Source organism: Neodiprion pinetum, chromosome 4, assembly GCF_021155775.2.
Source record: "Neodiprion pinetum isolate iyNeoPine1 chromosome 4, iyNeoPine1.2, whole genome shotgun sequence".
Classification (NCBI taxonomy): Eukaryota; Metazoa; Arthropoda; class Insecta; order Hymenoptera; family Diprionidae; genus Neodiprion; species Neodiprion pinetum.
The window spans coordinates 18,261,197-18,284,250 of record NC_060235.2 but is presented as its reverse complement, the minus strand read 5'-3'; the positions used below and the strand labels follow the sequence as shown (position 1 = coordinate 18,284,250).

Sequence of the window (23,054 nt, the reverse complement as noted above, 5' to 3'; positions counted from 1 at the left end):
CACCCTGATTTTATCGTTATGTCTTTAGTTTTTATTTTTTCACATTTTCATTTCAAAATCCGCGCTCAGTTTCCTTGTGTATGAAAGCACAGCCTTATCATGATTCAAGCTTTCGTCTCATCATAACGTAGATGCACTTTTTTTTCTTAATCTAAGTATATAGTAGTATATATAACAGAGTAATGAAAATGCGCCGATTAAATCTGCAGCTTCTGTATAATATGATTATAATGAATCGACGATACTTTACAATTGAACTTTGAATTTGCACAGGGTAGAAAAAAATTTATCGCGTGTGTAAGAAATAAATATAAGTGAAGAAAACGTGTAATTAGGAAAGGAGATGATTTAAAATTGATCACAAGATAATATAACACACACGCACACACAAAATATTTTTCAAGTTCGATTGTACGCTTGTATTACGCGTTTGATAATAATAATAACAACAACAATAATAATAATAACAATAATAATGATAGGAATAATCGATAACCGATATAAATTAATAAACCGTCGTTAACGAAAAGCGTTAAAAGTTGCTATATAAATAATTAATTATGACCATTACACACGTACTAAAAATAATTAAATCACGTTATAAACAAACGACGAAAAGGAAGTATAATAATACGATTGAATACATAAAATATTGAATAGAATATTTAATTCACGATTATATTGTTATTGTTGTTATTGTTATTGTTGTTGTTGTTGCTGTTGTTATTATTGTTGTTGTTGTTATTAAAACATGTCGATCAAATTCTTATCGCTATACATATTACGAAAAGTCACCGCTGTTTTTATATTGCTAAGATTAAATTATATTATTATGTACCTTATTATAATATATTACATATGAAGTAAGCTTATCATATTAAAAATAATAGATTTTTTTTCTGAGCGCGGCATAAACATATATGTATATATATATATATATATATATATATAGGTTATGTGCAATGCACGGCAATTACAGGCTCTCTTATTAAGTATAATATATTACATATTTAATTAATAATGTAATCTAAATACAATATATATACATATGTATACATATTATATGTATACAGGATGAATATAATTATGTACATACATACATATATGTAGATATGTATATGTATATGTATTAACGCTACGATGACATCATATTATATATGTATAAATTTTCATATATTGCATATAAATATGTTTATTACATATTTTTCGGTTTCTATATTGTCTGAATCATTTTTAGTAATACCGTAATACACGTCCAGTCCTCCTTTGCGTAATATAATATTGATATTATATTAAGTCCAGCTTTTACCATCCGATTTGTTCTTCTATCTTGCTCCGTTCTTTTTTTTTTTTTTTTTACTTGTTTCTCTCTCTCTCTCTATCTATCTCTCTTTCTTTCGAGCCTGCAAACGACTTAAACGATCGTCGTATAGCACATCGATTTGCAGGGAAAGAATAGACAAGGAGACTCGATGGTAAATAATGTACTTGTTTTTCTCCGATTAAATTTCTTTGATCTATGTTTGCGCCCACAATCAACTGCAGTTAGGGTACGATCCAAGTCTGCGCTCGCTAGGTAAAGACCATTTGTCAGTGACTTTGGTCACGTTAGTTGACGTCTACACAAAAGTTTTCGACTTTTTAGGCAGCCGACATGGCGGAATCAACCGACTCCGAGACCCCTTACAACAATTTCTACGTCAAAAATCAATCCGTATTAGGTATAAGCGACTTGCAGAGACTCGAGATCACCGATCTTAGATACTCGAGCTCGATCTACAACGTGTCAAAAGAGGACACGATATGGATCGTCAGCTCCTCCTTCATCATATTCACCATGCAGACAGGTGAGTCCCGGAAATTTGATGCGGCACAATCATTACCAGAAGACTCCGGTAAAATGGAAATCCCAAGAGAATCTGTAGCACAAGTGACTGTTGAGTGTGATTACATAGTTGTCAGTTACTAAATTTATACATTAGCGTAACGTCAAGTCTATTTGTTTAGTTGACTACGTAATATCATTTTTTCAATGGATTTGGTGCTCCAACAAAATCAAACTATCGCAATGATGTGTGAGAAAATGTAGTGCACGTGACCACAACTAGAAAGAATTATAGTATAAGCACATCGTAACGGATATTCTCGTTACAGCTAAGAAACTAATTTTCATTTTCTTACCTAGAATTATCAATACTTTTCGGTTGTGGTCGAAAGTGAAAACAGTTTAGGACTGTGTAGTACGGTACCTGTAACCATTACACAACAAATATTTTACCCGTTTTCCAGGGTTCGGAATGCTCGAGTCCGGTTGCGTGTCGCTTAAAAACGAAGTCAACATCATGATGAAGAACGTCGTCGACATCGTCCTGGGCGGACTCACTTATTGGCTCTTCGGCTTTGGGATGAGCTTCGGAAAGGCTCAGCCCGTCAACCCCTTCATTGGGATCGGCGGGTTCTTAGTCGATCCGAGCATCGATGATGAGCTCATGGGCTCAACCTGCGCTGCGTTTCTCTTTCAGCTCAGCTTCGCCACCACTGCCACAACCATCGTCAGCGGTGCCATGGCCGAGCGGTAAACGCACGTTGCGTTACGGTGCTTGACCATTAACATCGACTTCGAGTGCTTTTAACTCACTTCTGTCTCATTATATGCTCTCGTTGATTGACCAGTGTACCGAGTGGCTCCCCTTAATTTCCAATGATGTCCTAGCGTTCTAGACGTCTTGCCCTGATTGTCGGACCGAAAAGAATCACGATAGGTCAGAACGTCACTAAGAACGCTGAGAAAGCATTGGCGGTCAATGGAAATCACGGGGTAAACTGGAAGTCGTGGAATTAATATAATGCAAACGATAAGATACCTGCAAGTCAATACCTAGAATAGAATGTCAATGAATTGACACCGTATCATTTGGCGTGTAGGTACCCCAAAACTTGAAACGATTTTCACCACTTCCAACGCTAATTGTCACGCAACTTCTTCAGCGCCATCATATGATTTCAAGTGATTCTCGAAGAACATTCAGGTCACTTCGGTTTCTTTGATTTACAATTTGATATCGAAGTGTTAAGCTTATGACTTCCTCGGATGATCAATAAGAGCATTTCAGGTGCAACTTCAAGGCCTACAGCCTCTTCTCTTTACTGAACACCGTCGTGTACTGCATCCCTGCCGGCTGGGTGTGGGGCGATCACGGATTTCTGAAGCGAATGGGCGTTGTCGATATCGCCGGATCAGGGCCGGTTCACCTGGTCGGTGGAATTTCCGGCAAGTCGATGATGGAGACGGAGCACATGTCACCCGTTATCCCTTCCATTCCTTAGCTCATGTTTTTTTCCGTTGTAGCCCTAGCCGGCGCCATAATGCTGGGACCAAGACTTGGTCGATACGACAACGGGTTGAACCCTCTTCCACCAGGTTGTCCAGTCAATGCTGTGATGGGAATGTTCGTGCTCTGGTAAATCCCGAGAAGCTAATCACTTGGAAATCACTTGGGGATCGTCTGTGATATTCCAAATGATTTCCAATATTGAAGGCTAGCTTGAATTCCACCGATTTCCAAGGGCTTCCAGCAAATGTTCAAAGTCGTTCAGATTTTCACTGATTCTCAAGCGATTTTCAAGTTTCTGATTTGCAAGTGATTCATCGAAAGGGGAGAGTCCTTTTTACTTCTATTATGATGCACCCGTGCATTGAATTCTTCCAAGGTGGGGTTGGTTGGCGTTTAACAGCGGAAGCACCTACGGCGTAAGTGGCGATCGGTGGAAATACGCGGCTAGAGCTGCAGTCTCTACGATGATGGGCAGCATTGGTGGCGGCTTGATCGGGTTTGGATTCAGCTTGATGGGTTCGAACGGGATCGACATTTTAAGTCAAATTAACGGCATCCTTGGAGCGCTGGTCGCAGTGACAGGTAAATTTTTCATTCACAATCAGTTTCACCTCATGTTTTGTACAGTTGTTCCTCAGCACTGATCGATCCATTTTTTTTTTTTTTTTCATCCATGCACTGAGTTTTGATATCCCTCATCGTTCCAAAATCGCGTGTTGTACGATATAGAATCACTTATTTCGGCCGTGTATGATTATTCGAATACAGGCGGGTGTTTCCTCTTCCAAGCCTGGGAAGCATTGGTGGTCGGGTCAATCGGCGGGTTTATAGCATGCATCGCGATGCCTGCCTTGGACAAGCTGGGCATAGACGATCCTGTTGGTGCTTCTGCAGTTCACGGTGAATTTAAGCTACGATGAAGGACAAAAAGGCTGGTGGTTTGAATCAAAACTTGGCGAAAGAGAAAAAACTCTGGAGATTTTTAGAACAATTTTGTCTCTCTCTTTCCCTAACGTTTGATTTCGCCGTTGTGGTCCATTGATCCTTCATAGTTTAGGTTCTTGTTTTCTCCCTAGTTACATCGATTTTTTTAAACAACGAGCTCTATAAACATGCATTTAAGTAGGAGCTAGTGGAATTTGGGGAGTTCTGGCGATTGGTTTGTTCGCGGACAATCCTCGACCATTGACAACAACGAATGGCCGAAGAGGCCTCTTCAAAGGTACGTTATAAACGCATCAAGTAATTAAGATATCACAATTATTCGTGCGAAGTAGGATGAAAAATTCTTCATACAAGCCAAGAGAACGAATTTGATTCCAATTATAAACAAACAATACCGAGTATAATACTCATCAGTAGTAAAAATTACGATATGATCGCATCCAAATATACCGGGATTATCATAATGTCTTAATTACACCGATTTGCTGATTACCTTAATTAAAGGTGGGGGATGGTACCTACTCGGGGTTCAAAGCTTGTCCGTGCTTTGTCTAGCCAGCTGGAGTTTTCTATCGTCGGTTATTCTGTTGTGGGTAAGTATGTGTGAAGACGGAAAGAAGCGGACAGAAATTTGAACTTGACCGCAATTACAGATGATCGACAAGGTGCTACCGATCAGAATGAGCACGCACGAAGAATTACTGGGTGCAGATTTGGTCGAGCACAGAGTGAGACACGTGCAGGTGGGTAGATTAGGTAGTGATTTCGCGCGTGTGAATTTTAATGCACACGTTTCAATTTAATTTTCAGGTGGGAGTGAGCAGAGCGGTTTCCGCGCTTCGTCCATTCCCGGATCAAATTCGACTGGAGAATGTTTTGAAAATAGGATTCAACCCAGGTTTGATATTTTTTATCGTGTTGCATTTAAGAGGGGGAATTGATAAAAATTTATCAACTCGATTCCACAGGGCACGAATCGTACTTGGAGAGATACAACCGCAGCCAGAGAGCCCAAAAGCTGAAGAAATTAATGGCGCGCAGTCCGGGAAAAGTGACTGGTTTGAAAAACAACCGAATACAATCCGGGGTGAAGGATCTTTTAAAAAAATCATTGAAGGGCAAAGAGACTCCAAAGTTGTCGTGGATTGAGTAAAAACGAGGTGTGATGGATGAAACAAGTAAACACGTAAAAACAAGATAAGATTTTCACTTTACATCGTTTTTCAATGTATAAATTTATATTATAGAAACTTTTGTATAAATAGAAATACAAACACGTCTTATTACTGAGTAAATATACAATCCACACGTTTTTTTATTTTTTTTTTCTTACTCTTTGTTCTGCCTTCTCTAGTTTCCTTTTTCATTTTGTTTTCTCGTGTTTTCCGAAATACAAATAAATAGTGTAAATAAATAAATTAAAGCTTTGAACTTGAAAAATACATGTACGTAAGAGATAAATAATACAATGAGATAATCAAGAGACGAGATCTGTTAATCGCGTAATTCATTTTTTCGCCTAGACTTTACAGTAGTACTAATAATAATAAAATATTGGCTACACAATTAGTCTACAATTTCAAGGTATAACCAACATAATTAAATATAGGTATAGAACTAGAAACTCTACGCATGTTTCATATTTATCTATCGAATACAATAATAAGGGTTGCACGTAAAACCCTATGAATACTGGTAACGGGAACGTCGTTCAATACGAAGGGAAAAAAATGTAAAATAAAACGAAACAACAATCCTATTGTCAAAGAACTGCTCAAGTTTAACACATTTCATTAAAGTTAGTTAAATGCACGGATTTTCTATTGTAAACTGCTGACCGCCCATTGGGAAACTTCAGTCGGAAGCTCGGGATAGTTTTTAACGGCATCGGCTATCTGCTGCCAACCGAGTGAAAACTTATAGAGCTGATGCTCCTTCTCAACTCGTGTGTTCGGCCCTCCAACAGGCTGAATCAGCTCCAAATTCTGCAATTTCAATCATCCGTTATCTATAATGGGAGTATAAATGGCACATTGATGCTCACCTTGATGTGCTCGAAAGCCTTCATGATCACAGGTCGCTGGACGGTTTGAATAGACGAATTCTGATTAGCGAACTTGACGTATCTGTTTAAAACCATTTCGAAATTCAGCGGCTCGTCGTCGTATATTTCAGTCTGATGTTTCATGGCGATAATCTGCAAAAAGATGTGGATAAAATCGGAAATTCAACAGACTCGCGTCCCTTCGTTCGAAGGTGAAATTCTCACCAGGCACAATTCTAGAACAGACAACCCTTGAAGGGTGAGAACCTTGTCGTCCTGATGGAAGAACTTATTAGCCTCAACGAAATCATTCACTTCTAATTTCGGATGTTTTTCGGAAAGCGACGATATAACGAGGGCCAAAAAGTTTCTGAAACTCCTCTCGCTGACATCCAGCTGGTACATTCTCTTCAAAAAATTGACCATAGTCATGTTTTCGGTCAGACTTTTTATGTACTCGTTCCATCTGGCGCCAAACTGCGGATTCATTTTACAATCCTCGTACTGCTGATCGGTTTCGTTTACATTTTCGTCATCAGGCAGACTGAGGAGGTGCTGGAACAACTTGAGACGATCGTCAAAAGCTGAGGTGGGTTGATCTGAGCCAGATGTGTCGCCCGGAAAAAGGAATATCTGTCTATGTGAGAACCTGGACTTGACGCGCTTCTCCAAAAGTTCGATAACATCAAGCCTGCAGGTGATTCCAAGCACGCATATCGGGGCCTGGACAAAATTGAGGACAACGAGGGATATATATAACTATTGTTTTATTTCTTGCGTGATGCTCACCTGTGCAGATTGCGCAACGTCGAACAAATTGTAGAGCAGAGTCTGGTTTCGGTGGGCGCAAAACAGGTCGAACTCGTCCAGAATAAAAATTACCGGCTTGGACTGAGTCTTGTCCCCAGACTTGAGACATTCAAGAAGGAAGCTCAAGTTCTCTGCGAACGTGCCAAATACTTTGTCACCGACTGCGTTTTCCAGCTGCATCTGACGTGTGGTGTCTTTGAGCGCAAGACGATCATCCGTATGAACTAAACCATGCAAGTTCACGACAAGTGCTTCATCTTTGAATGATTTTAACGACGACAGCTCTTTCAGTACGCTGTTGATGAGCTAAATTCAATGAAAGATACGTTTTGTAAAGATTTACAGGCTACTTTGCGTTACTCTTGTGTCTTTTAGTCTCCGATATTTCCATACATGTTTTTGGCCACATCTTACCGTGGTTTTTCCACATCCTCTGGGACCGATCAGTAAGGCCGAATTGCTCTCGCCGTTTTCAACGGTCCTTTTCAACAAATCCAGAATATGTACTCGCTCCTTGACGTGATGCCTGAACTTTGTTTCTGGACACATGATTTTTCGCTTCAGATACTTTCTGGTCAGTAGTATCATATTGTCGTGGAAATCTATAGCCATGTTCTGCTTTTTGCTCATAATTATTCTTGTTTGTTTCTGAGTTTGATTTCTTTCACTATCGAAAGATAATGATTACAACATTTTTAGCCCGTTATTCGTGCGATTAGTTTTATAACATTCATTCATCCGTACGGACGATTAAATAAACGTTTAGGTTATGACGGTTGCGTGCGGTGCGATAATCGTTGGTGAAAAAATGATGAATAAAAATCGCAATCCGATTACCAAGAAATAGTGTCGACTAAAATAAGACAGAATTTTGTATACTTACGGTGAAAAAATTCACAGTTCAGGGAGAATTTTATTTCAACTTATTGGATTTAAAAAACGAGAACTTCACCGCACTCGGCAAGCTGACACGGTTAAATGTTTACAATTCACAGATCCAAACACAAACACTTTCGCCCAGTTTACTGCCCGAGCTGTGATCACGACCCTTGAAAGATCCGTAACCATTTCGGGAAAATTGAGTAACGTCCGTCGGTAACGTTGATCGCATTGCTTGTTTTATTCAAACAGCGCATCAGACGCTGCGCCCTGACGGATTCGCAATTTGAAAAAAAACTTTCTAAATCAATGTTTGTTATTGATATTTAGTAAGCCATCGATTTTCTCGGAAACCAAGCCACAGTGCATAAATTCCCGTTATCCTAGTGACAAAACTTGGGGCAAATACCTCTACAACATACCTGCAATCCATTGAAACCATGTCCGAGGGTCCCCTTTCAGATGCACAAAGTGTGTTCATTCCATGTATCTCCTCTAGGCATTCCATCTTTCAGCTCGTGAGCTCGGCACCTAGCCCCGAAATCTTCCGCAAATAGTCTGCATCCAATTCTGATGAGACACTTTTCTTATACGGTAAATTGTCAATTTGTAGATATGCAAGAATGATATTCCGGGTTGATGATGATTCGAGTATGCATAATCTAACGACCACTTTTTATTCGACAGCACCGCGAGCCACGCGTTGTAACAATGAAAATCGAACCGGTGAATTTCGCTGTCTCGATACTTGTAAATTTAGATACCATGCTGTAAAAATTCTCTGGCGTACCCTATTACGAGTAAAAATCTACATCCCCGCGTTCATTTGACACGTTTTCTTTTTTTTTTTTTATTTAAGCATTTGAAACCCTTGTAAGGGTTTATATCTGCATACAAAAGTTTAGTTTACAATAGTCTTATAATGGTTGATGTAGTTATTATACTTATTTGTATTGAGTCTTGACAATTTATACTTTGAGGTTACATGTATTCAGAAAGCGTTGAATATAGATGCAGGCGCTTAAGTTAGGTTTACAAATTATTAATTCAATATTCAGTGGGGGGCGTAAGTTAGACTTAGATAGATTGCTGAAAAACTCTATTTTTTGTTGGTCAAATAATACGCATTGCCACAGTACGTGTTTAATATTTTGTTCAAATTCACCGCAGTCGCAATTTGGGCTGTCTGTAACATTTATGCGAAAAAGGGAGGCGCGTAGGTGGTAGTGGTTCGCTCTGCAACGGTTTATCGTGACTATACATTCTCTTGAGAGGTCTTTGTTGTGGAACCAGGGCTTGCAGTTTTCACGGAAATAGTGTGTAAAGTATTTTATGCCTTTAGTTTGGCCTTGTTTTTTTATGACAATATTTGTTCGTATATGTATTTTGATTCGGACGAGCGGCCATTTTGATAACAGCCATTTTGATTTTTTCCTAGCCGGATGAGCAGCCATTTTGATTTTTGCTTAGCCGGATGAGCAGCCATTTTGATTTTTTATCGTCGGACAGTTTGATAATGTGATTTTCGCTATGACGTTCGCTATCGAGCGCCCATTTTGATGGCGGCCATTTTGATTTTTTCACCATCACCCGTAAACTTTCACGCTAATAGTTTGTCCCCAGGGCGAAAAATAATATTTTCCACGTACTTCGAATACATTCTTTTGTGTTAATCGACCGGATGGTAACATCGCAATTAGATAGACAGGGAATGTTGATGACGATCAGTAAACTTTCAGGCTAATAGTTTACCCCCAGGGCGAAAATTTTACATTCGACATACCATTTTGATTTTCCGCCGCTACCCGTAAACTTTCACGCTAACAGTTTGCCACCAAGGCGAAAAATAATATTTTCCACGTACTTCGAATACATTCTTTTGTGCTAATCGACCGGATGGCGACATCGCAATCAGATAGGCCGGGAATGTTCACCACAATCAGATAGGTTGGGAATGTTGATGACGATTCGTAAACTTTCACGCTAATAGTTTTACTCCCCAGAGCGAAAAATAATATTTTCCACATACTTCGAATACATTCTTTTGTGCTAATTGACCGGATGGCGACACCGCAATCAGATATGCTGGGGATGTTCACCACAATTAGATAGGCTGGGAATGTTGATGACGATTCGTAAACTTTCACGCTAATAGTTTTACTCCCCAGAGCGAAAAATAATATTTTCCACATACTTCGAATACATTCTTTTGTGCTAATTGACCGGATGGCGACACCGCAATCAGATAGGCTGGGGATGTTCACCACAATTAGATAGGCTGGGAATGTTGATGACGATCCGTAAACTTTCACGCTAATAGTTTACTCCCAGGGCGAAAAATAATATTTTCGACATACTTCGAATACATTCCTTTATGCTAATCGACCGGATGGCGAGTGGGGATACCAAGCTTGAACCTTTCGCTATCACTCCCCCAAATTGTTACGATCTATCTGCATATATTAACTCAACGCATCCGATGCAGACTCGTCAGTCTTACACGATACGTGCAAGTCAAAAGTTCATCAAAGTTCTGCAAATATCAGCGTTAAAGTCATGGCCGCTGAAACATACTCAAATATCGTCAAAACGATGGAGAACGTGCACGATTTGTTGGGCGAGCTGCATCCCGAGCAGGAGAATGACGACATCTTCCAGCACTGGATTGGCGTTGGAATGGAAAATCTCCAATTGCTGCGTGATGTTTCCAAGCGCCCGAAAACGAGCAAAGGTGCGAAACTGCAAATTCAGCACACAATCACGCTCGTACAATCCTGGATAGCAAAGATTCGGCAACAGCTGAGGCAGCGACAGCAGCAGCGGCAGCAGCAGCAGTACGCCGTGGTCATGGGTGCTACCATCGGCAGCCCTGCGAGGGTGCAGTGGGACGAAGTCGAAAGTGCTTTCGCCAACCTGATCCGAACAGGAGTCGTCACAAATCTCGGGCATAAGAATTTGGACGCCTTTTTCGACGACGCGCAACGGATCATCGTTGAGCAATTGAGGCTGGTACTGCGCGAGGAGGGTAATGTGAAGGTTAACCTCACATTATCGTGCAAATTTGAAAACATAAAGCACGAGGGGATTGCGGAAGAAGTTAAAAGCTTCAACACCGCCAACATCGCGATCCTCTCCTCAAGCGATATAGACGGTTGGTTTACGCACGCAAGGGCCGATCTACTTGTGAAGGTTGAGGATTTTGAACAACGCGATTCTGGGTGGAGCATGATCGAGATCCTCAATACTGCCGTAAATATCAACCGGTACCAGCCTCTGGCTGCGGGGCTTTCGACATTCGTTGAGCTGCCCAAGGACATTCAGCGGAAGAAAGCGGTGGTCAATGTGAAAAACAAAGATGAAAGGTGTCTTCTTTGGTCCATCACTGCAGCACGCCACCCGACCAACACCCACACCAATAGGACTTTCCATTATCGCCGCTTTATCTCCGAGTTGGACTGTACAGGTATCAAATTCCCTGCTACTCTACATGATGTGAAAAAGCTTGAGAGATTGAATAATTTGCGAATCAATGTATACGGGATAGAATCTCAAACTTTTTCAGATCATGCAAAATCGAATAAAAGCGTCATCGTGCCAATTTATTTGAGCGATCATTTGAGTACCGCGAACTTTGACACGATTCATCTTCTGATGGTTGAGCGTAACCCAGAAAATGATATGGCTCGCGGGTTAACACCAAGATTCCACTTTGCTTGGATTAAAGATCTTTCGCGATTGGTGAGCAAACAATTGTCTAATCATAATGGTCGACTGTTTTTATGCGACAGATGTTTGTGTCACTTTACCGTGAAACATGCCTACGACAATCATCGGCAAGTTTGTATTATGCTAAATAAAGTACGCATGGAATTTCCCGAGTCGAAAGATTTAGCATTTTCAAATTTTCAGAACAAGGGTACCGTCCCGTTTGTCGTTTACGCCGATCTCGAATGTATATTAGAGTATATACCGATTGACGAATTCCAAAATCACGTTTCAACCCGTAAAACACGTGAATTTCAAAGGCATATCCCGCACAGTGTAGCGTACTATGTACATTGCGCGTACGATGAGACTTTATCGGAGTTCCACAGTAAACGTGGCGTTGATTGCATAGATTGGTTCATGCAGCAGGTTAAAGATTTATCGATTAAAGTAGAGTCACGCGTCAAAAACATAATTCCGATGGAGTCTCTTACCCAAGTGCAACACGATCGTCACATGCGCGCAAAGAATTGCTACATTTGCGAAAAGCCGTTTACCCCTGAGGAGAAAAAGTGTCACGACCACTGTCACTTCACGGGTAAATATCGTGGTCCTGCTCATAATCGGTGTAATTTGAATTTCAGAGAGACGCACACAATTCCAATAGTTTTCCACAATTTGTCCGGTTACGATTCTCACTTTTTAATAAAATCCCTCGCGTCAACTTTTCCCGGTGAAATTACCCTGCTACCCATAAATAAGGAAAAATATATATCCTTCACGAAACACGTTGATGGGACGATGATGCATTTGAGATTCATCGATTCGTTTCGATTTATGGCTAGCAGCATCGATAAACTTTCCAAATATTTGAATGATGCAGACAAGCCCATAACACGTAAATTTTATAATAATCCGACTCAGTTCAGTTTGATGACCCGCAAAGGCGTTTTTCCCTATGAATACGTCGATTGTTGGGGGAAACTCGATGAAACGCGATTACCTGCAAAGAAGCATTTCTACTCGCACCTCTGTGATGCAAATATTTCAGACACCGATTACGAGCACGCTAAAAATGTTTGGAGGGAATTTCATTTAGAGTCATTGGGCGGCTATTCGGATTTATATTTAAAGACCGATGTTCTTTTGCTTGCCGATATTTTCGAAAATTTCCGCGCTAGCTGCTTCAAAACATACGATTTAGATCCGTTGCACTACTACACTGCACCGGGACTTGCTTTTGACGCGATGCTCAAACATACCAATGTAACTTTGCAACTTTTAGACAACCCTGAAATGGTGTTATTTTTTGAAAGAGCCATTCGAGGCGGCGTAGCGCAATGTTCTAATCGACACGCTCGGGCCAATAATAGATTCATGGGAACAGATTTTGATCCAAACAAAGCGGAATCGTATCTCACGTATTTTGACGTGAATAACCTGTACGGAGCGGCTATGAGCGTGCATTTACCGGTCGGCTCGTTCGAGTGGGAGTATCAGCACATCGATATAACAAACCATCCGGACGATTCGCCGATCGGTTACTTTCTGGAGGTAGATTTGGACTATCCTGTGGAACTCCACGAGGATCACAAAGACTTGCCTCTTTGTCCCGAGCATTTTACTCCTCCAGGTAGTAAAAACGCCAAACTCGCGACCACCCTCCACCCCAAAACAAAGTATATATTGCACTATAGAAATTTGAAGCAGTGTTTGAGTTTAGGATTGAAAGTAACGAAAGTGCACAGAGTTTTGAAGTTTGCACAATCTCCATGGCTCGAACCTTACATCACGCTCAACACGGACATGCGCAAGCGGTCTAGGAATGAATTTGAGAAAAACTTTTACAAACTCATGAATAACGCGGTGTTCGGCAAGACTATGGAGAATGTACGAAATCATAAAGATGTAAAATTGGTCACAAAATGGGAGGGACGAGGTGGTGCGAGAGCGCTTATTGCCAGGGCAAACTTTCACAGCTGCACCGTATTTGGCGCTGATATGGTCATCATTGAAATGAATCGTGTCAAAGTTCGCTTCGCTAAACCTATTTACGTCGGTGCATCGATTCTAGATCTGTCAAAAATCATCCTTTACGATTTCCACTATAATTATGTGAAATCCAACTTTTCGAACAGCGAGGTCAAATTGTTGTATACCGACACAGACAGCCTTATTTATCAATTTAACGTATCGAACATCTACGATATCATCAAACGTGATGTGGATACAATGTTTGATACCTCTGACTATCCGCCCGACAATGTGTATGGCATTCCGCTTAAAAACAAGAAACGACTAGGGCTAATGAAGGATGAAAATAATGGTAAAATTATGACAGAGTTTGTGGGACTGCGAGCAAAGCTGTACACATTTACTACAATGGGCGGGGATGGGGAAAAAGTGAGCAAGCGCGCCAAGCGTGTAAAAAATTCTTCGATAAATAGCATCACGTTTGATGATTATAAGCGCTGTCTGATGGCTTACCAAGAGTTGACCCTCCCCCAGTGTTTGATACGAAGTAAGAAACATGAAGTAAGCACGATCGTACAAAAAAAATTGGCTCTCAGTTGGCAGGATGACAAGCGGCAATTGATACCTGGACAGACCGACACCCTACCTTGGGGGTTTGTCCCAGCCCCCCAATAGCTATAGGATAAAACTGTAGACGTAGAATTATTGTGAATATTTACGTTTGACGCCTCAGGCGATCCGCCATCATGCGGAAACGATATTTGACTGGATTTGAAAATGTGAATTCATATACTTAACATTTATTTATTTATTTATTTATTTATTTATTTATTTATTTATTTATTTATTTATTTATTTATTTATTATCAATATATTGAGAAATTATCCATTTTTATTCGTTTACCACGTGAAAAGTTTTCAGAAAACGAAAAAAAGTTTTCAGAAAACGAAAAAAAGTTTTCAGAAAATGAAAAAAAGTTTTCAGTGGTACCGAGTATGGCACATGTGCATGCAAAGGAGACAGCTATAGGATAAAACTGTAGACGTAGAATTATTGTGAATATTTACGTTTGACGCCTCGGGCGATCCGCCATCATGCGGAAACGATTTATACTGGATTTGAAAATGTGAATTCATATACTTAACATTTATTTATTTATTTATTTACTCATTTATTTATTTATTTATTATCAATATATTGAGAAATTATTCATTTTCATTCGTTTACCGCGAGAAAAGTTTTCAGAAAATGAAAATAAGTTTTCTGAAAACGAAAAAAAGTTTTCTGAAAATGAAAAAAGTTTTCCAAAAAATAAAATGTGCAATAATCGTATGGAAAAATGCAGATTATTATTATTATTATTTTCATGGTATCGAGTATGGCACATGTGCATGCAAAGGAGATAAGTGTGGAAATATTTGTATATTCAAATCTTTTATTGTAATTCGAAAAATACATACAAATTATGTTACATGTCTGTTTTATTTATCCAGCTATTGTGCGAACTATCAAAACCCAACCACTTCACATAGACCCGATTCCCCCGTTTGCGTAATACTTTCTCCACAAGATAGCCGTCGGGGTATTTTACTTTGCCCAGCTCCTCCTCGTAGAAGCCCCCCTCGATGGGATGATCTTGATAATCGGCAAGTTTGTACGTCGGTGGATTGGTATTTTTCACCTCACTCACGGTGAATATTTCAGTCGTCCAATTGGGCGTATAGCCTTTTTCGAATACATTCTTGTACTTGCTGATTCGAACTCGATCGCCCACACTGAATTTCCGCGCCCGATCACTTCGTTTGATTTGCCGAGGCTTGTACACGCGCTACGATACAGCTGTTTTTCATTCTCCGTGCTAACATCCACCGGTTTCATTCGAATCGTGCGATGTCTGGTGTTGTTGTAGGACTTCATTAAATCAGCCAAAATATTAATCCACTCGTACGGTCCTTGGAGAGTGAACCGCTTCCACATTTTATTTTTCAATGTTCGATTAAAACGTTCACATATCGACGCCTTCGAGTTGCTAAATGTCGAATACATGTTGATATTGTGATCCTTCACGAGGGCTTTGAATTCGCTGTTGTAAAATTCTTTGCCCCGATCAACGTGTAGATGTGTAGGTATACGGCTCTGGGTCAGTACAGATTTCATGGCAGCAGTAACATCTTTCCCACTCTTGAACTTTATCGGCACAGCCCACGCGTACTTGGAAAATATATCGATGATTGTTAGTAGGTATTTGTATCCCTTGTTGTGCGAGCTGTATGCGGTCATATCGACGAGATCAGCTTGCCAGGTCTCATCCAGTCCGCGTACATCTACGAATCGGCGCGGATAGTTGCGTCGAGCCTGTCTGTGAAGTTCGGCAGCTATAACAGCCTTCATTGTTCCCCACTCTTCACCTTTCAATTTTTCGAATCGCCGTCCAACCACTCTGGTTCCTCAATCGATACTAATCCCCTGCTGGCCTGCCCCCAGCGTCGGTGTTGCTTGCTCCCCAATATGTTTGATGCGACTCAACTCATTTTCTATGATTTTGTTATTTATGCGCAGCTGTTTCAACTCCTCGTTGTGATTATGCGCGAAACTCTCAAAATTTAATTGAAAAGTATCCACAATATCCACAGCCATAGACTGTAAAGCAGTATTGAGAACTTTTAAGGAAACGGCATCGTTTTCCATCTGAGGATCGGCGATATTACACAATCGTTTGCTGTCTATATCGTAGTGGTTATCGGTAGCGGTTTTGAATCCAACACCCGGAGGTCCACGAATAAATTTTTTACCCCCACCACGCTCCGAGTGTCGTCCAAATATGTCTATACTCATCGCTGGACGGCCACTGAACAAATGATGATTCTATGTTCATCCGCCGCTAATAAACGATTCCAGCCTCGCGCAACTCCTCGGTAATGGAGACTATTTCGTTCGAATAGCTGGTATTGCCTGCAGCCTGTGACGCCATAAGCAGTCGGAGACAATCTACAATTTCATTCGGATCATCCCAGTAGACATAATCAATAATAAGTATTTTTATTTCTTTTAACAGATGCTGCCTCCAACAATACATTTATATATATATATATATATATATATATATATTTATTTTACATTTATTTGAATAAATTATATTACTTAAAATTAGGTGTAACTGTAATTCGAAATATATACATATATATATATAACTACAATAAATTCTATTAATAATTTATCTGTTTTTCGAAAAGACAGAACGATTTCGTGAGAGACCCCGTGCACTCCTTGACATACCACTTCTTCAAACGCTGAATATTTTCGAAGGCGCAGTTGTATCCCGTTGAAGCGTTTCCATGATAATCACAGCACCAACCCGCCTCTTCCATATGTTTCAGTTTTTCCAGTGATGGTGCTGAAATGTGTAAATCTTCCATGTTTATTACTTGTTTTGTCCCACCAAGGATCTTCGTCAGCCACCGTTTCTTCTCCTCACCTTTGACATATACATAGCATGCATATTTAACAGCCTTTTTTACAATTTTCTGCACCTCAGCATAAGGTTCGATTCCCGCATTCCAGGGTATTCCGTGAAAATTGCGTGTTAGCCAAGCGTTAGTAGCTTTGTGTTCAGCTGGTAGATCCGCCCAAGCGTACGGCGGTTTGAAGAGAATGCGGCTCAAACCCGATGAGTTTATGTTTGATGCAAAGTTCCTTGGGTATAAATTTATCGTTGGGGCCAACGAAACTTTGAATGTCCATGATCATCTCCATATTGCAAGTTGGAACAGTGCTGTTTGTTACGCTCAAATTGCTCATCTGTCACACAAAAATTCAAATTTGTTGTATTCGCCTCCTTGATATTTCATTCGTAGAATGCCCTCGATTATCGTCTTTTGCATGGCGTTGAATTGCACCACATCATTTTCCATGAGGCTTACAATTCGTGGGGGTAAAAATATTTCGAATTGTTCATTGAGCGCGAGAAGAATACTCGTGCCGTACTTAGTATTTACGCGCCTTACCCCCGTCACGCTGTACTCCTCCCCAACCTCCAGATCTGACATTCTCTTGGTGGGTAGCGTTTCCAGGCGACAGACGAGGTTGATTTTATTTAGATCCATCACGTTCGATGTAGATTTTATAAATTTGACGTACTATGGATACTGAAGTTCACAATGGGAAAACTTTGAGAACAATATAACGTGTTGAATGAGCTCGCGATTTATATACCAACTAACCACACTCTCCCCCCTAATAAATTCTTGAAAGCGAAAGTTTACGAATCATCATCAACATCCCCAGCCTATCTAATTGCGGCATCACCATCCGGTCAATTAACACAAAAAAGTGTATTCGAAGTATGTGAAAAATATTATTTTTCGCTCTGGGGAGTAAAACTATTAGCGTGAAAGTTTACGAATCGCCATCAACATTCCCGACCTATATAATTGTGGCGAACATCCCCAGCTTTACTTAAAATTAGGTGTAACTGTAATTCGAAATATATATATATAAGTCAATCCCTTATCTTTCGTAGTTAAGGGCTATCTTGTTTTCAATAAAGTACTGCGGTTGATGCTGGTAATAACTGAAATATATTTACACTATTTACACATGTTCAAACGATTCAGATAATTACAATATGGAATTATGCCCAGGATTACCTGAATCAACAACTAGTACTTATAATTATTAACTTTGTTTGATTATAAACCTTAGCGCCAAGCGCTACGAGCCTTTTGCGTGTTTCTGTTTGAATTACGCAGTTTCGACTAATCAGCATGACGACCGCTGTCTCTGGCTTGGTAGGTGTGCCGAGCGGACGACCTCTGATAGTCGCGCTGTAGTTTGGATTAGTCTCAAACTTACATCCCCCCCTCCCCCCCCCCTCCCAGACTTATGTTTCAGGAGTCAGGAGTCTGGAAATAGGGGATCATTTTATTTGCATGATAAACGTTTGACTCTGGTGTTTTAAATCCCGAGTCAATAATATACAGTAAGTCAGAGATTTTTTTCTTTATTCTAAACGGGCCCACTCTGACCGGATCAAGTTTTTTCCTATTTAACCGACTTCCGTTCTGAATATAAACAAGATCACCGACTTCGTATGTTATTTTTCGTTTATTTTTATCATAGTAAACTTTATTTTGATTATGTATTTTTTCTGCATTTAAAAATGCTATTTTTCTGTTTTTCTCTAAATTTTCTAAGTTGTTTTCGTTAAGTTCCGACGGGAGATAGGATTTATCAATTCCATTTAAAAGGTAATTCGGTGTAAACTTTGTTGTGCTGTGTATTGTGTTATTGTAGTTTTCTACACACTGTTCAGCTATGACTGACCACGGCCGGTCTTTTTTTTCAAATATTTCACACCTAATCGCATTAACTAATGTTTGATTTGTCCGTTCATTTTGCCCGTTTGAAAAGGGGCAGTCTACCGCGGTGAAAATGTTTGTTATGTTTTCTGCTTTTAGATAATTTTTAAATTCTTTTGAGTTTATTCCCGCGTATTGATCAGTTAGAAGTACTTTTATTTTTCCCTTTTTCTGAACTTTTTTTACTAGATTTATGAAATCTTTTGCTGTCTGTGTTTTTGCGATCAATACAAAGGCGTACTTCGTGAAGTGGTCTACGATTAAATGCAAGTATTTTTTTGGTGATTTGTTTCCGCTGAACCCTCCTATTGTATCCAAGGATATTATTTGAAACGGCTCCAACGCTGGACCTAATTGTGAAAGGGGTTGAATAAAATTTCCGAACCTTGATTTATTTCTTACGCAAGTGTCGCATGCTCGACAAATAAGTTTTATATGTTTGTGCATGTTTTTAAAATAGTATTTTGGGGTTAAAGTCAGAGTTAACTGCTTTACTCCAATATGACTTTCGTTGTGTATATTTTTTATCATTTGAATACCTAACTTTTCCGTCACCCATATTTTTTCTTTGTTATTTAAGATTTTATAACAAATGTTATTTTTTTTTACTGTTTTATCCTCTTTTTTTATATGTAATTGTTTTTGGTCGTTCCTCAGTTCTTCCATCGATAAAAAATTTACTATTTTTATAGCCGTTTCACTGCTTGTGTTTTCATCTAGTACTGGGTTTCGAGAAAAGCTATCTGCTTCTGCATTATTTTTGCCTGGGTTATACTTGATTTCAAAATCAAAGTTTGAGATGTAGTTTAATAATGCTAATAGTTCAGGATCTTTACTCTTTTTTACATTAAAGTTTTCAAGCGGTTTGTGGTCTGTGAAGATCGTGAATTTATTTCCTATAAGTTTATATTGCCAATATAAAATACACTCTTTTATCGCCAGGACTTCCAAGAATATAGCGCGTTTGTTTTCTTGCGGTTTTGTTAGTTTTTTTGAAAAAAAAAAGACTGGTCTTATAGAATTGTCTTTTTGAGGTTGTTTTAAAATTGCTGCTACTCCTTTTTTGGATGCATCTGTAAAAATGTATATAGGAAGTTTCGGGTCAAAAATTGCCAATATCGACTCAGAGCTGAGATAGTTTTTAATTTTTTTAAAACTGTCTTCACATTCTTGTGTCCATTCGAATTTTACATTTTTTCTAAGTAAATTATGTAGTGGTTCTAATTCTATCGAAGCTTTCGGTATGTATTTTAAGTAGAAATTTATTTTTCCCAAGAGTTGCCTCACATTTTTTTGATTCTGCGGTTTCGGAAATTTTTTTATTGCTATTAAGTTATCATTTAGAGGTTTTATCTTATTTTCTTTTATTTCATGTCCCAAATAGATAACTGACTTTTTTGCAAATGTGCATTTTTTTTTGTTTAACTTAAAACCCGCTTTTTCTATGGCGATGAGAGTTTCGTTAATGTGACGTGAATGATCTGAAGAATTTTTTTGAAAATATCAAAATATCATCGATATAATTTATCGCGAATTTCTCGAGATTGTTTTTCGCTAATACGTCACTCAGAATTCTCTGAAAAATTGCCGGAGACGATTTTAAGCCGAAAGGCAAACATTTCCATTGCCAATGCCCGTTTTGGGTTATAAACGCGGTTTTATATCTATCTTTTTCTCTAATCGGGATTGACCAGAAGGCCGAATTTATATCTAATTTTGTAAAAAATTTGCAATCCCGGACTTGCATTAGCAGATCGTCAATGATTGGGAATGGGTGGCATTCTGGTATAATTATTTTATTTAGTTCGCTATAGTCTACGCATAACCGTGACTTTCTCCCTTCTTCTTTCTTCAAAACAAGAGTTACCGGGGAAGCGAACGGACTAGTCGAGCGTTCAATTAAACCTACTTTCAGTAATGATTTTATTTGTGAATTTATTTCTTCGCTATCCGCTATAGAGCATTTGTACGGTTTTCGCGCAATATATTTATTTTTGGTAAGCTTTACTGGCGCCTCGTAGCCTGTTACTTTGCCTACTTTGAACTTGTCCTCTGTAAACAGCTGTTTGTGTTTATTCCACACGCGTTCCAAATAGATCTCACTGTTTACCGCTATGTTTGTTGACATAGATTCTGTTTTCCTATTCTCATGTAACTGACATTTCTTTGTATCATTTTGAAAAATTTTCAAATTTTCATTCTGACACAGTTTAAATTCTTTGATTGCATCTAAACCTAACAAAATGTCATCCTGAAAAGAGACACTTTTTACAATATAAAAACATATTGTTTTTGAAATATTAAAAATTTTTGTTCTTAGATTTATTGAGCCTAACGTATTCGTAGTGCCTGCAAATGTATTGAGTTTGTTTACCCCACTTATTTTTTTGTTTAATTTTAATTTTACCACTGTATCATAATTTATTATCGATACGTTTGCTCCCGAGTCATATACCGCAACGACTGGAGTATCCTCGATACCTATTGTTAATCTGATAAGTGGGGTCGCCATCCGTTTTTTGATTCGTCAGAAGACGCTACGCTCTCTTCAATGTTCGTGTTATTTATTATACGTATTTTATCATTTCTTGTTTTCTCTTTATCATAGAGTTTTAACCTGCACACATCTTCTGAGTGATACCTGTTTGGAAATCCTTTTTTATTGCAGTAGGAGCATGGTTTTTTTTCTGATTTATTTTCCTCTGGGATTTTTGTTTTGATTTTTTTCTCTACAAGACCTTCTGACTGATTTATGAGCGACATTAATTTATCAATTGTATCTAAATCTTTTCTATTTATGTGTACTTGAATTTTTGCTGGTAAGCCCAAAACAATTAAATTTATTTGAGTGTTTTCTGATATTTTAGAATCTGTGTCTAAAAGCAGATTTCTCTTTTTTAGTGCGTACTCTAAAAGCGAACCATTTAAATAACGAAATTCGTATGCATACTTTATTTCTGGCCACCCTATCACGGCAAAAGTATCTAAAAAGGAATTTTTCCAATGCTCCCATGGCCTTGTAATCCTATTTATTTTCAAAAAGCTTTGAAACCAGTCAAGGGCCGGTCCCTCCAAAAAAAATCTCAACGTCTCTGCGTAGTTTTCTTCTCTACATTTTAAACGGGTGCACTCGCTCACGAAAAGATCCATAAAAATAGCCGCGTTCTGGTTTTTTCCTGAGAATTTTTCCAGAATCATGTTTTTCACTCGTGACGTTATCTTTTCATGCGGAAAGGTTTCAAAATTATGGGTGGGAACGGGACTGGGATCACCATACGCTCGACATTCATCCAAATAAATACCGTCGTAACATACATTTCCCTCTTCATCTAAGTATTGCCCTTCAAGTTCATCTACTAGCGAAATCCACACCTTCCGGAACTTTCCCCGTGTTTTAACACTCTTGACTATATTTTTCACGATCTTCGTTTCGAAGAGTTTTGGATGATTCTCTTTCGTTGAAAAGTGTTCCGGAAATTCATAAGTCGTGTCCTCTCCTTCTAATTGAATTGTGCGAACTCTCAAAATGGTGGTTCTAGCGTCTAATGCCTCGGAGACAAAGCAGAATTTTGCTCGAACCACCGCCATAGTTGTTGATTTATAAGTCAATCCCTTATCTTTCGTAGTTAAGGGCTATCTTGTTTTCAATAAAGTACTGCGGTTGATGCTGGTAATAACTGAAATATATTTACACTATTTACACATGTTCAAACGATTCAGATAATTACAATATGGAATTATGCCCAGGATTACCTGAATCAACAACTAGTACTTATAATTATTAACTTTGTTTGATTATAAACCTTAGCGCCAAGCGCTACGAGCCTTTTGCGTGTTTCTGTTTGAATTACGCAGTTTCGACTAATCAGCATGACGACCGCTGTCTCTGGCTTGGTAGGTGTGCCGAGCGGACGACCTCTGATAGTCGCGCTGTAGTTTGGATTAGTCTCAAACTTACATATATATATATATATATATATATATATATAACTACAATAAATTCT

General features: G+C 39.0%; 2 protein-coding genes across 3 annotated transcripts; one reads left to right on the top strand and one right to left on the bottom strand.

Annotated features, from left to right (window-relative positions):
- Positions 1 to 1,601: 1,601 nt before the first annotated feature.
- On the top strand, positions 1,602 to 5,673 carry Amt (Ammonium transporter). Of its 2 annotated transcripts, none has more exons than XM_046624640.2 (11): positions 1,602 to 1,847; positions 2,290 to 2,575; positions 3,114 to 3,271; positions 3,350 to 3,461; positions 3,712 to 3,917; positions 4,104 to 4,235; positions 4,462 to 4,557; positions 4,785 to 4,873; positions 4,934 to 5,023; positions 5,091 to 5,178; positions 5,249 to 5,673. In XM_046624640.2, exons 1-11 carry the CDS (start codon positions 1,655 to 1,657, stop codon positions 5,431 to 5,433), a joined length of 1,635 nt encoding a protein of 544 aa, XP_046480596.1. In that variant the 5' UTR covers positions 1,602 to 1,654; the 3' UTR covers positions 5,434 to 5,673. The 2 variants fall into 2 exon arrangements, with proteins under 2 accessions (XP_046480596.1, XP_046480595.1); XM_046624639.2 differs by having other exon boundaries at positions 4,459 to 4,557.
- Positions 5,527 to 8,203, bottom strand: Orc4 (origin recognition complex subunit 4). Its single transcript, XM_046624641.2, has 6 exons — positions 8,018 to 8,203; positions 7,549 to 7,801; positions 7,114 to 7,440; positions 6,550 to 7,047; positions 6,325 to 6,477; positions 5,527 to 6,265 (listed from the first exon to the last, which is right to left on the bottom strand). The coding sequence occupies exons 2-6, from the start codon at positions 7,762 to 7,764 to the stop codon at positions 6,101 to 6,103; spliced, it is 1,359 nt and encodes a 452-aa protein (XP_046480597.1). The 5' UTR covers positions 7,765 to 7,801; positions 8,018 to 8,203; the 3' UTR covers positions 5,527 to 6,100.
- Between the last annotated feature and the right edge of the window lie 14,851 nt (positions 8,204 to 23,054).

Excerpts from the sequence above, each read along its gene's own strand:
- Amt (XM_046624639.2), top strand. The coding sequence starts at position 1,655 with ATGGCGGAATCAACCGACTCCGAGACCCCTTACAACAATTTCTACGTC. Across the intron at positions 4,236-4,458 it reads TGGTGCTTCTGCAGTTCACG|TAGGAGCTAGTGGAATTTGG; the intron begins GTGAATTTAAGC and ends CATGCATTTAAG. Across the intron at positions 4,558-4,784 it reads CCGAAGAGGCCTCTTCAAAG|GTGGGGGATGGTACCTACTC; the intron begins GTACGTTATAAA and ends CCTTAATTAAAG.
- Orc4 (XM_046624641.2), bottom strand. The coding sequence starts at position 7,764 with ATGAGCAAAAAGCAGAACATGGCTATAGATTTCCACGACAATATGATA. Across the intron at positions 7,441-7,548 it reads GAGGATGTGGAAAAACCACG|CTCATCAACAGCGTACTGAA; the intron begins GTAAGATGTGGC and ends CATTGAATTTAG. Across the intron at positions 6,266-6,324 it reads AGGCTTTCGAGCACATCAAG|AATTTGGAGCTGATTCAGCC; the intron begins GTGAGCATCAAT and ends TTGAAATTGCAG.